The sequence below is a fragment of the Sander vitreus genome, chromosome 23 (genome assembly GCF_031162955.1).
Source record: "Sander vitreus isolate 19-12246 chromosome 23, sanVit1, whole genome shotgun sequence".
In the NCBI taxonomy this organism is placed as follows: domain Eukaryota; kingdom Metazoa; phylum Chordata; class Actinopteri; order Perciformes; family Percidae; genus Sander; species Sander vitreus.
Window position 1 is genome coordinate 12,135,713 of NC_135877.1, and position 15,786 is coordinate 12,151,498.

The 15,786-nt window shown below is 40.3% G+C and overlaps 1 protein-coding gene across 1 annotated transcript; it reads left to right on the forward strand.

The window, feature by feature from the left end:
- The first annotated feature begins 1,428 nt into the window (after positions 1-1,428).
- On the forward strand, positions 1,429-15,367 carry nudt4b (nudix (nucleoside diphosphate linked moiety X)-type motif 4b). The gene is made up of 5 exons (XM_078243166.1): positions 1,429-1,892; positions 8,515-8,625; positions 10,985-11,029; positions 11,239-11,326; positions 11,816-15,367. The coding sequence occupies exons 1-5, from the start codon at positions 1,797-1,799 to the stop codon at positions 12,034-12,036; spliced, it is 561 nt and encodes a 186-aa protein (XP_078099292.1). The 5' UTR covers positions 1,429-1,796; the 3' UTR covers positions 12,037-15,367.
- The last annotated feature ends 419 nt before the right edge of the window (positions 15,368-15,786 follow it).

Below are 15,786 nucleotides of genomic sequence, written 5' to 3' on the forward strand. Positions count from 1 at the left end.
AAAGCTGGCAAGGGTTACAAAGTTATTTCAAAGACTTTAGAAATTCACCAGTCTACAGTTAGGCAAACAATCAACAAATGGAGACACTTTGGAGTGAAGTGGGCACCCAGTCAAAATTACACCAAGAGCACAACGAAGACTCATCAATGAGGTCAAGAAACAATCTCGATTCCTGAATGACAGCCAAAGATTTGAAGGCATCATTGGAACTGGCTAACATCTCTGTTCATGATTCTACAATACGTAAAACATTGAACAAGCAGGGTATCTACGGCAGGACACCACGAAGGAAACCACTGCTTACTAAAAAGAACATTGCTGCACGCCTAAAGTTTGCAAAAGAGCACATTGACACTCCACAGCGGTATTGGCAAAATGTTTTGTGGACTGATGAAACTAAGATTGAACTATTTGGAAATACCACACAGCAGCACTACATCTGGTGTAGAAACAGCACGGCATATCATCATGAAAACATCATCCCAACCGTAAAGTATGGTGGAGGAAACATGATGATTTGGGCCTGCTTTGCTGCATCAGGGCCTGGTCAGCTTGGAATCATTGAGGGGAAGATGAATTCCCAAGTATATCAGACAATTCTTCAGGATAATATGAGAATGTCTGTACGTCAGCTAAAACTGTGTAGAAGGTGGGTGATGCAACAGGACAACGACCCAAAACACCGGAGCAAGTCCACAACAGAATGGCTTCAGAAAAATAAAATCTGCCTTTTTGAGTGGCCACGTCAGAGCCCAGACCTCAACCCAATAGAGATGCTATGGATTGACTTGAAGAGGGCCATACACATGAGACGTCCAAAGAATATGACAGAGCTAAAGTAGGTCTGCCAGGAAGAATGGGCTAAGATTCCTCCTCAACGATGTGCAGGTCTGATCCACAGCTACAGGAAGTGCCTGGTTGAGGTTACTGCTGCCAAGGGGGGGTCAACCAGTTATGAATTCTAAGGGTTCACTTACTTTTTCCACTGCCATTTTGAATGTTGAATGAGTGTGTTCAATAAAGACATGAAAGGTTCAGAATTTGTTTGTGTTATTATTTTAGACACATTGTTTGTCAATACCCTTGACTTAGATGAAGATCAGATCACATTTTATGACAAATTTATTCAGAAAACAATGAAATTCCAAAAGGTTCACATACTTTTTCTTGCCACTGTATTTTGTGTCATGGCTTGTTATTGTAGATATTTCACCAAGCCCTGATCAGTCCTGAATAAAAGCACACTCTGAAACAGGACAACTTGTCCCATGCTGTACGGCACCAGTCTGGGGGAGAACAGCACAAATTACGCATTTGTTTATGACTGTTTTGAGCAGAAGTGTAGCTCCACCCACTGAGACCAACTCAACCAATGAGCTCATTCCTGCCTCAGAGGAGTGATCTGTCTAACTAAACTCCCGTCTGCCTGTTCATTGTACTGAGTCAGCGGCCATGCGCAAATGGATCCAGAGGAGGGCTGTGCTGTGTAGGCTGTAGTCTACATAAGAGCTCTGCCTGCGGGGCTGCACACGCACTGCCGACTGGAAATCACAGAGAGCAGCTGGAGCCTTGACCTGCTTGTGTCTTTCACTGATTGTATTAGGAAAAAAATAATCCAGGATAGTCTGACTGGTACCTTGGGATCTCTCCAACAACCCCCTCCCTCCTCCTTACTGACCAGCTCGGACCACGGATGCAGAGAGCAGCAGCGATGCGGCGGCTCTGCTGTTAACTCGTTGGACCCTCTTCCCTCTGTTTTTGCCGGTTTTATCTAAAGGAGGCAGAATAAACCAATAATGAAGCTCAAACCGAACCAGACCAGGACATACGATGGCGAGGGCTTCAAGAAACGAGCAGCATGTCTGTGCTTCAAGAATGAACGTGAAGAAGAGGTAAGAGGTTCCGCAGTATGTGTGACTGGACCACACGAACAATATCCAGGGGCTGTGTTTGACTTTGTGGCCTAGTCATCCCCCGTCTGCACTCAGTCATTCAAACAGCACAGCGGGGATTATGACTACAAAATGACAATGGTCTGTAATGAAACACATGGGTTTTGATGTTACCGTCTCCTTCTAGGTGTACCTGCGTTTACACTGTTTTCTGTCTCTCACAATGCCACTGTTTTGGTTTGTGTTTCCGTGCTGCTGCTGCTGTTGCTGGTGATGCGCCTTGGGCCATCCAGTTTAGGCTAGTTTGAGGAGCTCGTAGAGAAAGAGGGAAAAAGGCACTTGTCAACGTAGCTTCTATTAATAACAAACTACTAACGGTTATGACTTTCAAAATAAAAAAAACTAATCAAGAACCCCATTCGAAACAGCATTGAATTAAAGCAAAACTCTTATTTCGAAGACGTATTCGCTCAACTTCCGGTTTTCTTCTTGTTAGCTTGAGGTAGCTAACATAGGGGGCGAGGAGCTCCGTTTCAAGGTTCCTTCGATAGCGGGTTTAACGCAACATCGGCGTGTGTTAAGTGAGAAGATAAGGGCATAAGGCCAGAAGTCTATTATTAAATGTATCTATCAAATGTCGCGTCACTTCACCAGATTTAATATCACGACAGGGTAAGCATCCATGACAGCAGTGTCCATTCATGATTATGGTGCATCTCGCCGGCCTTGAGCGGTCAGCTGCGTAGCAATTATGTGGCTGAGGATTTAAAGGGGCCCTCGCCATGTAAATAATGAATATGGGGTGGCAGAGTTAAATTGTTGTTGTCTTTTCTCGGTGATATGCAATACAGTATATTGAACTTCAAAGCGGATTTCCATACCAAGTGTTTTCCACCCCAAACCTAATTAAAAATATATTAGCAGTGATACTCCTAAGAGAATAGACTATTACAATAGCTAAAATTATCATTTGGACATACGATATTTAACATACAGCATAGGCCTACGCAAACATAAAAACAGTGACCCATATCAAATACAGATGGCTAATCAAACGGTACAAAAACTGCAGAAAATGAACTAAATAAATAAAATGGGAATTAAGAAAGGGTTGGTCGAAGTGAGTCCGAAAACACACACACACACACACACACACACACACACACACACCTTTGTAACTGTACTGCTGCACTCATGCTTCATTTTGCTCAGAATTTGTTTGTACACTGATTCTTATGACTTGTCAGTCAGAGAACATTGTGACAACATAAGAGTATAGGTGTGACCATCACCTTCAGGATTTTCTAGCTTTGACAGGCATGTCTGATCATGCAATCGCATATACGGCACTGCTTTAAGTATTAGAACCAGTCTGGTGATCTGATTATGATTTTTGTTGCCAACAATGTAAATTTTCTGTCTAAAGGAGCTTGAGATATGGGGCTTTGTGTCATCAATATTTTCCTTAAAAGCATGCCTATACATATACAATCTGTTCCTAGACACAGGAGACCCAACTGTAGGGAAATAAGAGCAATACTTGTTGTTGGACTGTTTTTGTTTTTGGAGAGGATAGGAGAAAGCTGAGCCCTGAGGGTGAGGTACTACAACATTGAAACTCCCAACAGGGGAAAACAGGAACCTGACATTACAGAGCGTCAGTGATAGCTGAGGAGAAAACCTGGGTTTCACAACATGTGAGTTGCTTGTGGACTGTGTGCCAAGAGAGCTACTTTAATTGTTTTACGTCATAATAGTGTAGTGGTAGGTTGTAGAAACCCATAGTTAAATAAGAAGTCCTAGATTTTCTGAAAGATTAAATGAAGTCTACTCATTCATACAGTTGATTCAAATGTATACAAGTAAACCAAAGATTTATCCCAGCTTAATGTTTTTAGAGATCTAAAGTTATTATGATTGGATATTGTGAAGCTCACGGTGAAAGCCACAAATGTGCGGGTGTGTTTCTGTGAAAGTGTCACAACTTTCTCACCTGGTTACTGCACCGAAATAATCAGAATGCAGTTAAAAAAAAAAAAAAAAAAAAAGTAAAGCTTTAAAGCTGCTGTAATTAATATTTTTATATTAACGATAGATTGACTATGACTTACCAAATGACTATGCAATTCCCCTCAGATCTGGTAACGACTAATTGTTTTGGTTTTATGACCTGCAAATTTACTGCTTTTGTTCACCATTCTTATTAGTGTTGTTTCCAGCAGCAGGTAGCTGTTTTTATCAAAAAGAGTCAGCGACTAGCAGGCAAACATAGTGGAGCACTTAGCAACTGAAGAGCCAGAAACTTCCCTTTGGGAGTTGGTGGAGACTAAAATGGTGCTAAAAGGAGAGTGAATAATGGTCTCACATTAGTCAGGTGGACAGAAACAAGACTCCAAATGAACGCTAATGTTTCTTCATATCTGCTGGATGTGTAAATAAGCAACTGTTCACCATATCAACTTAAAAAGTGATGATATGTCCGTGTTGTTTTTGCAGCTTGTTTCCTCATGCTCTAAGAGTCTTTTAAGTTAACTGTTGTCAATCTTAACTTGTACCATTTCAAATGTTTGTTTCATGATGTAGGCGCAACCTAATGTGTTCCATACTGTGCTTGGCAGTGTTGAGGCTTTATTAAAATAAACTTAATATAATGCCATGACTTCATGCATTATTTAGTGAGAGAAATGATCTGATGGAGACAACAGTTCTAGCAGTAACCACAATGTTTATGAATTGATGACCCAGAGGCTACATATTGAAGGTACTGCAGCAGATTGTAAATAATGTCTTACTGGGAATGGGAGGTGGAGGTTATCGGTGTGATTGGATGCTTCAGCAGAAAGTCAGAAATGTAGGTATTATCTTGTGCGGTTTGTCTCAGACAGTCCCTATTTACGACTGCTCTCTTATTTGTTGATACCTGTATAATGTTGCGACTATATTACTGTCTTAGCACTATTGATTCTGCCCCTGCATTTGTGTACTTAGTGTCTTTAGACTTTCCATCATTCTCATCATATCCAGAATATCCCTGCTTGCTAGCCCTGCGTGAGGCCATGCCAGAGGACTCACTGTCACAGCCTCTGTTTTACTACCAATGGTGGTTCTGATATCTCAAATTGAGATATTGAGTTAAGAATGACTAAGAATTTTCTAAGTCAGATACAGAAGTACTTTACTTGTGGCATGTCATCATCCAGGAGTTGAAACTTCCATTGTTTGATTGATTTATGGAATAGAGAAAGGGTAATCTGTATTGACGACGTTCCACTTCCGGGATTGTTCAGGTGCTGCCGGAAATTCTGCCAGATGTCCCTCTATTACGGCCGGATGTCCGCTACCTTCCGTTTTCTTTATGTTCTTCATTCTGAACTCCGGTGGATTTATGAGGACCATGGTTAACTGCTCCTCAGATCTCTGCAGGGTAAATCCAGACAGCTAGCTAGACTATCTGTCCAATCTGAGTTTTTTGTTACACTACTAAAACAACTTTTGAACGTACACAAGTTCCTTCCCGAGGCTATTTTGCAGAGTCATTATGTCCGGGGGTTAGCGCCACCCATGACGATTGTGATTGGTTTTTCTCTTATCCCGGAATGCTGTGTGGACTAGCCAGACCTTCCTCTGCAGCGCTGTGGAGGAAGGTCTGGTAATGTGACACTAGAGAACGGTTAGGTAACGCCACATGAGTTCTGACATTAGTCCACAGTGTTTTTCATTACCCAGAGGAAAGATTTACTGCATGTTCCCTTAAAATGTACCCAACCCCTTTTTCTCCTTCACCCTGCCCCTGTTTCCAAATATAAGTGGGTTTCCTGTACTCCGTTCAGCTGCCAGCTGACCCTTGACCTGTGTATCATGACGGTGTGAGTTATTTTGTTTGGGTTTTTCATCACACATTTAACTGTTGCCTATGAAGTTTACCGCAATGTTGCTCTTCAGTTAAAAAGTCAAAAGTTATAGGAAAGGTCCGAAAGAGTAAAGCTCTGGGTATATATTATGTGTCGGTCAGTGATTCCCAACCAAGGTTACTTGGAAAGATTTGTAGCTTTACTCATTTGACTACAATTTTGATTAAAAAAACTCTATATATACACACACACACACACACACACACACACAATGAATAACAAGTTCAAATAGGTAACTCTAGTAGATTAGTATGAGAGATGAGTAGAAGCTTGCAGGCTTGATTTTGGTGTGATGACAAATGTCTCGTCTGACTGTGTCCTTTTGCAAAGCTTAAAGGCGACACCAAACCCCTGCTGCTCCCTTTTATGAACGTGTAGCTGTATTCATCTCAGAAGCTGTATTCATCTCAGAAGCACATGTGAAGAAACAAATTCTTAATTATACAGAGTTTGTAATATGTCGATTGGGTGCTCTACATTCCTCAATTCATTAAAACTAAATGTAGCCTGCGCCGTATTCTGAGGATGGATGGATGAAGGGCAACAATGACAGGATAAAAATGGAACAACCAGAGCAGAAATCTGCTTTGTTCTCGCTGCCCTGTCTGTGGCTTTTGTTTTGTATACATTTCACACTTTTGACTTAGGACACGTTGATTCCAGTGATGTCCCTTTTAAGCCTCGTTGGCTGCAGCCCAACACACAGACGCACACAATCAGAGGGCAGCGGGTTGGAGTGCTCTGAGATCTCAAACACACACAAAACATAAATAATGAATGTTTTATTATGTCATACCACTGAAATAACCCATCCGGCATGGAAGTACATAGCACAATATTAGCCCATATGAAATCAGACTTCCGGCAGGTAACATTCATGTTCAAAAGGAGGACAAATCGACCCTTACTGCATACGACACACATTCTTATGTTTTTTCTAAGTTGAATTCAGTGCCCCTTTCTCAGATTGTGATTTTAAAGGACAAATGTTTTTGTTTTAGCTCACCTCACTGGCAAAGGCCAGCCTTTTCATCAAAAAGCTCACTCAAGCAAGTTACGAGGTTCAACTTTGCACATTTTTTACAGTCTGCACTTTACTAAGAAGATGTCATGTTCTGCACCAGCAATGTTTAAAACTATTAGTGTCAATGCCCCTTCCTCTAACACACATCACTTACTGTACACTATATAAGGCATACACCTGTTGAATGTGACAAACACCTGTTGTGGGGTTTTCTTGAACCTTTTCATCTACAGGAAATATTTACTGAGCACTAAATCCACATCGTCACGCTTGGCATTCGTATACCCCACTGCCCTTCATCCTATAATATACAGTACATTGTCTGGGAAGAAGCAAGTTGCTGAGTTGGCCGAATGGGCACATAAGAAAGGCAGCAGCAGACAGCGCTCACTGTCAAAGCCCCTTAGAAGAGCTTCAGAAGGCCTCTAGTAGCTGCAGCCACAATCCCATTAGAGAGCATAAGGGAAGATATACAAAAGCTGAGATTAAGTCACAGAATGACTCCTCTGGCAGATAAGTGGATATGGTGATCAGATGGCTGGCAGAGGTAAATGTAACCATACGTTGTACAAGCTGCTTAACACACTTTTCTCTTTTGAATGCATGTATATTTACACTCACTGATTCATAAAATGCAGTTAAATCACAAATAATTGAACACTGACAACCTGAATCGGCTGTTAATATTATTACGACGTGTCCTGTCACAGACGGTGTCTTAATAATGAGCTAATTGCTCCATGCAAATGTAATAATGTTTACAGCAGATGCGCTTGTGTATGTTGTGGTAGCTACATGAATACTTCCACAAACTGCAGACACAGGCACATCTGATCTGTGCATATCAGTGTACACTGCAACTGTAGTGTAATTCAAGGCCTGCACGCCGCTTAGGGGAGCACTGACAGAGTTTGAGTGGCTCATGCTTGGTTTACACGCATTGTTTGCTGGGGTCATGTTGAGCTTGGAATGCTTCACACAATGCAGCACTGGCTTTGATTGAGCTTCATCACACTTCTGGAAAAATACCCGAAAATGTTATTGACAAAACAGACAGATACTTAGAGCCTCTGAGATAGAATAAACCAAAAATAGTTGATGAAAACAGGAGAATGTTTTTCACCGAAAAATGGAACTGATACGTACATGCTAAGGTCCCCAAAAATCCTCAGTTTGTTCTAGTTAGTAGTTTGAGTAAAAAAGAAGGTACCGTAGCTCACTCTATTACCCAGGTGATATTTTACAATAATTGGAATTACCAGTTGAAATTTGAAAGGAGTAGTACAGTTAAGTACAGTTTTTGAGTGTGGATCATTCTCATTTTGCCATATATATATTCCATGAGTTTGTTTCACTCAGAAGACCATTCATACCATGTCAGGATTCAATATTTAAAGCTTTGAAGGCTGTGGTGGATTTAGGTTTCTGTAGGCAGCAACAGAGAATAAATAGCCGAGGCAGCACCTATCATCAGCCGTCTGCCCTTTAGACTAGAGTCAAAAGGGTCATGGGTCAAGCCCAGTCCTAAGTTTCAATGTGTAACTAAATGCACCAACGGAACTACAGGCACTTCCCCTTGATGTGACATGTTTATCTGTGTCTAGGGGCGTATGGAGACACACATACCTTATTTCACAGTAAAAATAATGTGTTATACAATTATTAAAACTTGTGCTTTTTCTTATAGGTTCTGTTGGTCAGCAGCAGTCGGCACCCGGAGCAGTGGATCGTCCCCGGAGGTGGGATGGAGCCAGAGGAGGAGCCATGCGGGGCAGCCGTGCGAGAGGTGTTTGAGGAGGTGAATAGGCCTAAGAATTACATTTGTTTCTTGACCCCAAAGTGAGATCCTTTTTGTGCAATCGTAAAATGAGCACATGCAGTGGCCCGGGTTAGCTCAGTTGGTAGAGCGGGCGCACATATGTAGAGGTTTATTCCTCAACGCAGAAGGTCAAGTGTCAAGAGTCCCACCTGTGACAGTTTCCTGCATGTCTACCCTCCTCTCTCTCCCCTTTCATATCTCAGCTGTCCTACCCATTATAGGCAGAAAAAATAATCTTAAAATGAAAAAAAAAAAAAATGAGCACATGCTTCATAGATGGTTGAACAGTTTCCAACCAAAATATTGCCCCTTTTTACTGTGTTTGATCTTAACATCTACATCCAAAGACCACATGTCCATTATACCGTTACAGGTAGTCCAAGCAGCAGTGTAAACAATTTGCTCTTTGGAAATGTATTGATGGTATAGCTGCTGTTGTTAAAAAGCCATCTCCCTGTAGCAGGCACACATATATAGAAGTTTACTCCTCGACGCAGTGGCTGTGAGTTCGACTCCGACCTGCAGCCCTTTGCTGAATGTCATTCCCCCCTCTCTCCCCTTTCATGTCTTCATCTGCATCAAACTGCAGGATTTTCTGAATAATTCTCACTTTTTTTTATTTTAGTGCACTGAATACTAAATATTATGGCTATTCCCCAAAACATCCCATTCTGCTTTAGTTTTAACCAAGACACATGGTTTATTGTGGGGGGAGGGGATATAAAGTATATATGCCCCATATACTTTATATCAATAAAGCAAAGTAAAAAAAAAAAAGTAGAGACAAAAAAGTAAAATTATTATTTTTATAATTTGAGAGTGACTTGGCAAATTCTGGGGAGGGAACATTAGTGAGGGAAAATGGATAGGGAAAGGTCATGTCATATCATATATTTCATAATCATTATAAATACTGCTAAAATGCTTAAATACACATTTGTGCATCAACTCTCTCACATCACTGCAGTTCCAGTAAAAAAAAAAAAAAAAACACGCTCAAGTACTAGTGGAGTTGATTGCTGCAGGGCGAGATATTTGAAGGGCCACGGTGTCGGTAGCTGGGTGACTGAGGAGTCTGCTGGTATTCCAGAGGGCCCTCTGGTTGAGAACCTTGTGTTCTCAGCTACGTCAGCAGTCTAAACTTGGCTTCTCGCTGGATTCCTGGACATTCATGGACCCTGCAGCCCGCTGCTGGACACATCAGTGGCACAGAGTGACACTTGTGAAGTATGCTGAGCAGGGAACTGGAGAGGGGGAAGGATCGTCTCGACAGTAATCGGAATCCTGTGAATTAATAAAGCAACTGTTATGAAAGAGACATAATTACATTTCCGCAATAATACTCTTTCAGGATTCGTGCCAGGTTTTTTTTCTTTTTCAGGCGAATGGGATTGATAATGATACTAATTATAAAGAATTTCTGTAAATCCTTCCTAAAGACTTCTTTGTCTTCAATACATCAGTACATAGTTCCATATAGAAAGTTGGTGGTGGTGAAATTCAGTGGTGATGGTGCAGTGGATATGACACCTGCCTTAGGTGTGGGAGATCTGGGTTTGATTCCCACTGCGATACATCAACCAACGTGTCCCTGAGCAAGACACTTAACCCCTAGTTGCTCCAGAGTTGTGCAACCTCTGACATATATAGCAATTGTATGTAGCTTTGGATAAAAGCGTAAGCTAAATGACATGTAATAAATATTACACCTTTTATTAAGAGAAACAACGATTGTAGCTTGGCTGTCAGTTTAAGAAACTGTGAGGCAAAAATATCTCAGTCTGGGTACTAGGGGTGTGCAAAAAAATCGATTCGAATTGCGATTCAAGCTCTACTGATTCAAAATCGATTCATAGAATTCCAAAAATCAATTCTCATATATATATATATATATATATATATATATAGCGAATGTATATATACTACATATACATACTGTGAATCGTTTTTTTGAAACAAACTGATTTTGAATCGTGAGCCTAAAAATCAATATCGAATCGTGACATTTTCTGAATCGTGCACCCCTATTTATTATTTATTCTGTAGTTTAGTTCTGAACATTTCTGTGCTTGTCAAGCATTTCTACATCACATCAAAGCCTGGGAGGTTACAGTGGAGTTCAGTCCGGAGTCTTTTAAAACATTGAAATATAATACACATCCCATCGTTTTGACACAGATTAAAGTCTGTGGTTGAACACTGCTTTTCTAATGTTTCCACCCTCTATTCATCTTTGTGACTGACTTAAGAAAACCACACAAAGAAATGTCCTCTGCTGTCTGTTGGTTCTGTACACACTAAAAATAATTCTAATGATTTTTCTTCAATTATTCCTCAGGCCGGTGTAAAGGGCAAGCTAGGACGTCTACTCGGCGTATTTGAGGTAAGCTTTCGCGGCTTTGTCTTACTCAGGCAGTTTATCACACAGATACACGACAAAGTGCAGTTTTGTAAGCCATTAGCATGCAATATATGATTTCTGTGTAATATCTAGTTTTGTTTAGAATAGTTGTGACAAGTGAGATATGTATGTATGTATGGTTGTGTATGACCATTTTAAATATTCCGTTTTTGTGTCTCTGATCTTTAAAGCAAAACCAGGATCGGAAGCACCGGACATATGTGTATGTGTTGACTGTCACAGAAACACTAGAGGCCTGGGAAGACTCCGTCAACATAGGTACAGTTTCCTTTCGCCTTCTCTTGAATGTTTGCGGACGCTATGGTGCGTGTCTTTCTTCTTGCTCTGCCGATGACTAGCTCACCTTTTACAGTAGACTGTTTTTTTTATTTACAAGAAGGCCAGTGTACTGCACGGAGACTATACGGGCATTGGGGTATGCAGTGACAACAGGTGCCTATAAATCTAGGCCGCTGGTCGTAGCTGCAGTGCTTCTGAGCTGCAGTATATTACAGCTGTCAGTAGCCTGGACGCCAGTATCCAGCCTTAATTTGTTATGTGCTCAGTGGAGAGCATCCTCTACCTGTCAGTGTAAACCAGAGCCTGCTACATTCACTACGTTCTACTATATGATTGTCTGCACATTTGTAGGTGTGTACCAATGTGTATGTTCTGGCTGTCTACTTGCACTACATTTAGGGATACAAGGAAAACCCAACATGAAAGCTTTCTTTCAACTCATACATTGTGCTCTGTCTCCCCCTGCAGGCCGTAAGCGGGAGTGGTTCACCGTGGACGAGGCCATCAAAGTGCTGCAGAGCCACAAACCTGTCCACGCCGAGTACCTGCGGAGGCTCCAGCTCAGCTGCTCCCCAACCAACGGAAACTCAATCCTCCCGAGCCCTCCGCCAAACGACAACTACCCCCATTACAGCGCTACCGCCACCACACCCTCGACGGGCAACGTGTTGGGCTCCTCCTGCAGATAGGACTGCAACTAAACCTCGTGTCCTGTCAAGCTCGGACAGTTCACTGAAAGTCTGTACAGTCTTGCATGAATCAAATGACTTTTCAGAGACATGGCTCTCCTGTATGTATCATTTCTAGTCTTAGCTCCAGGACAGACCAAAGCCATCACCAGAACTGTTTTAAAGACTTGTGTGACAGAGCAGCATAAGTCTCTGACAGGAAAACCTCGGATATCTCAAGAACATTTTTCTTTTGCTGGCAAACACCAGACCGATGAGCTGAAGCTTGGGAAGAGGAAGCTGCAGACTCAGCTGGGGTGAATGACCTGGTGAAGGAACGCCTTACAGTAACTTTGTATGAATGTTGTATTTGGGTCGTCAGTCATTTTTATTTTATTTTTTAGCAGAATGGATATGCTTTCTAGTCAATAAAAGAGTAATTGACCCCAAAGCACATCCACGTGGGGAATGTTTTCAGACATAATAATGTTTTTCACTCATCAACTCATGACAGCAGCATATATCCTATTCTACTACATGGATCTCATTTGTAAAAAGACACCTGAGCATTGATATGTTTCAAGGATCTCCTCTGTTGCATTTTAATGTTAAGTGGGATTTTCTTTGCGCCATGTAATCATTGATGATTGACATTTGTCTAAACTTTAAGTAACTTGGCTTATAATGATAAAGCCAGCCCCAACATCTCCTTTCAAGAAATGGATGATTTGCATTAAGATAGAAGTAAGTGACAATATTTTACAGGATTTAATAAAAACAAGTACCAAAAAAAACCGTACTATCTCACAGGACTGCACCAGCTATCAGTGAGTTGACACCTCAGTTAACTGGATCTGAGTCATGTCGCTGTGTTCGATATCCTTTGACACAACGCTGCTGGGTTCATGGTTCCACTTTGACGTTACAACTCCACTAACCTTGACTGATCCAACAAACTGGTCTGTTGAATGTTTAAAGCCACTTTGTTACAGTTTCCCACGTTGTCAAAGTGAACGTTGATAATGGTGTAAAGGACATCTTTGCCTTACGTATGATGTGCTGCTAGGGACAATTGAGTTTATTTCAACTCTCTGGCAATTAAAAAAAGTGGATTTTCTTTAAATGAAAATGAATCATGGTTGACTGCTCTTAAAATAATGTTTAACAGTTTTATCATGACTCATGGTGCTGCAAGGCAATTTGATAAAACGGACCACCAAATGATATCATTTCCATGTACGATTTGATTGTTTTCCCATCACCTACTTGTAACCAAGATTACTTGCGCCTTGGGCTGCAACTTACAATTAATTTCACTCTGGATTCATCTATTAATAGTTTGGTCTATGAAATGTCAATTGTGAAAAATGCCCATCACAGCTTTGACTGGTAAAAAATAAAGTGGTGTAGTTTTTAATATAAATATGTCAATATTTCTTCAAATTTCTTTCGTTATTGCCTAAACAACTGCAGTTGTAGGTGCATAATGGGGTCTAAGACCATGTAACATCGGCAATGTTTCTAGGTCATCCCTGTCTTTCTCTCTCTGTTTCCTGTCTGCAGCGTGACTATATATTGTCAAAGGCAAAAACGTCCCTCAAAAATACTCTAAATGAAAAAAACAACTACATTTTGATTATGAAGACAGAAATCCCCCAAAAATTAGCTCAAATTGGCAATTAAAATGCCACATTTCAGATGATGATTTGTTTGCTCCTATAACCATTCTCACTGAAAGGAGACACCCACTCACTCCTGTGTTGACAGCTGAATGACGACTCGTAACCATGCAGAGATATGTAAATAGATTTGAAGAGAAACATTGAACATGTGTTTTTAACCTGAATGTAACTGTAAAATGTATCCTAATATTTTATATATTTTTTAACAATGTATAAATGGCAGGAAAAAAAACAAAACCCCACTGAGAACAGTATGTACAGTATATTTGTATCAATGACAATGTGCCAAGGGTTTAGGATATGAAGGTTGGTTGGTATGAAATAGAGATGGTTAAATGAATGCATTTTGAATCATGATCTGGTGAAATCAATGTTTGTCAGAACAGTATAAAGTTCTCTTTAGAACAGCAAAATAAGTATTTAAAATACAATTTTAGAGATTTTGGGTAAACTAAATGCATTTTCTTTTTTACAAAATACATATAGCATCTTGCTGATCAACTTGTGTGTGTCACATACACAAGACTGAGTATAGACATTTTGATAACATTTGGGGGAGGGGGAATGATCAGGGGAATGCTTTGGTAAGACACTGAAAAATAGTTTGTCATACACTTCCACAGACAAATGTTTATTTTATTGTTAATTCCAATTGTTCTGAAGGAGTAAAATAACTCCTCTAATAGGTTTCCCCATGTCAACCAGACTTATGCTTCAAAACCTAGGTCTCCTTTCACCTTCCTCAGCGTCACTCCTCCATTACGAAATGTTATCTGCAGTAAACTCTGATACACCAATTCAGCTATAAACTTTCAGCCTTGTTCGATTGGTAAAAAAAACCCCCACTCCAACCACCTCAAACCTCTTTGTGTGCGTGTCTGTATAGTGGGTTGATGGATGTGAAATATGATGTGCCAAAAATGTGTCAGTGTTCAGGTGGGATTTATTTTTGATGTTATACATACTTTTAGGCCAACCGCTTTGTGGAAAAAAAAAATAATGTTCTTAAACATTGTTTGATAAACTTAATGGGTTTCAGAATATAATCATTTATAATGTGAAAAAGTGTGTTGACTGCATCCTTCATTCTTGAAATTACGATTAATGAACCACAGCCAGTTATTCTTTTGACATCATACTGTTTTTAAAATCCACTTGTCATGTAACTGAGCATATATACGACTACCCCGGACTACAATCAAAATAACATCATAAAAATCAATTTAACGTAAACCCATTCATCTCGATGTGTTGCAGTTCAGTGGCCACCTGAAACACCTTCTTCCTCCATTTTTTGAAACCTTTGTTTGATGCCTGGCTCTATGTTGATTTGAAAATGCTCCTTTTATGAGTAAAGCATGACAATAAGGATAATAATCCCACAAATGAAATGTATGTGCTCAAGTTCAAAAATGTAAGACAGCCTGGACACGAGCGTCCACTAAATGACCGGTGGCTGTAGACAGCTTGATTGTCTGCTGAACACATTGTAATGTCACATGGATGTATCCAGAGCATTTTACTCAAAGCAAACTAAAGATTTCTCACCGTTTTCTCATTAATATTAGACACAGAAAAGTTTAACGTGAAAGTGATTTGAAGACGTGGACTGGAAAGACTGTTTTTGAGAGAAGATTGCATTAAAGGGGGAAAAAAAAAAAGTATTGTCACTGTTGTTGAATTCTCATTTATTTAAATCTACTGTATTCGCTGTCTATGAGGCAAAATGTCATAATTGTCAAAGAGAATTGTTTGGAAAATGATTCAGTTGGCTTTGTTTGTAGAAGGAACAAAAATGTGTGCCACTTCCCACACAAATACATGGTGGATATTCCCAAGCTAAATCTGCATTTGATCCACAAGTACCACAAACACACTGACAGTAAGCCTTCAAGACAGCTTTACCTATTAATCCAGATTCGTTTGGAAGCAACATAATTATACTATCTTAACAATAGAACAGAATAGAAGTTCATCTTTGAAGAATCCCCCCATCTTGGCCCTAAATAGTCACCAAAGTCATTGTTTTGCAAAATCTAAATTTAAGGTTGATACACAAAAGTAGTTAAAGATCAACTTTGTGTGCCTC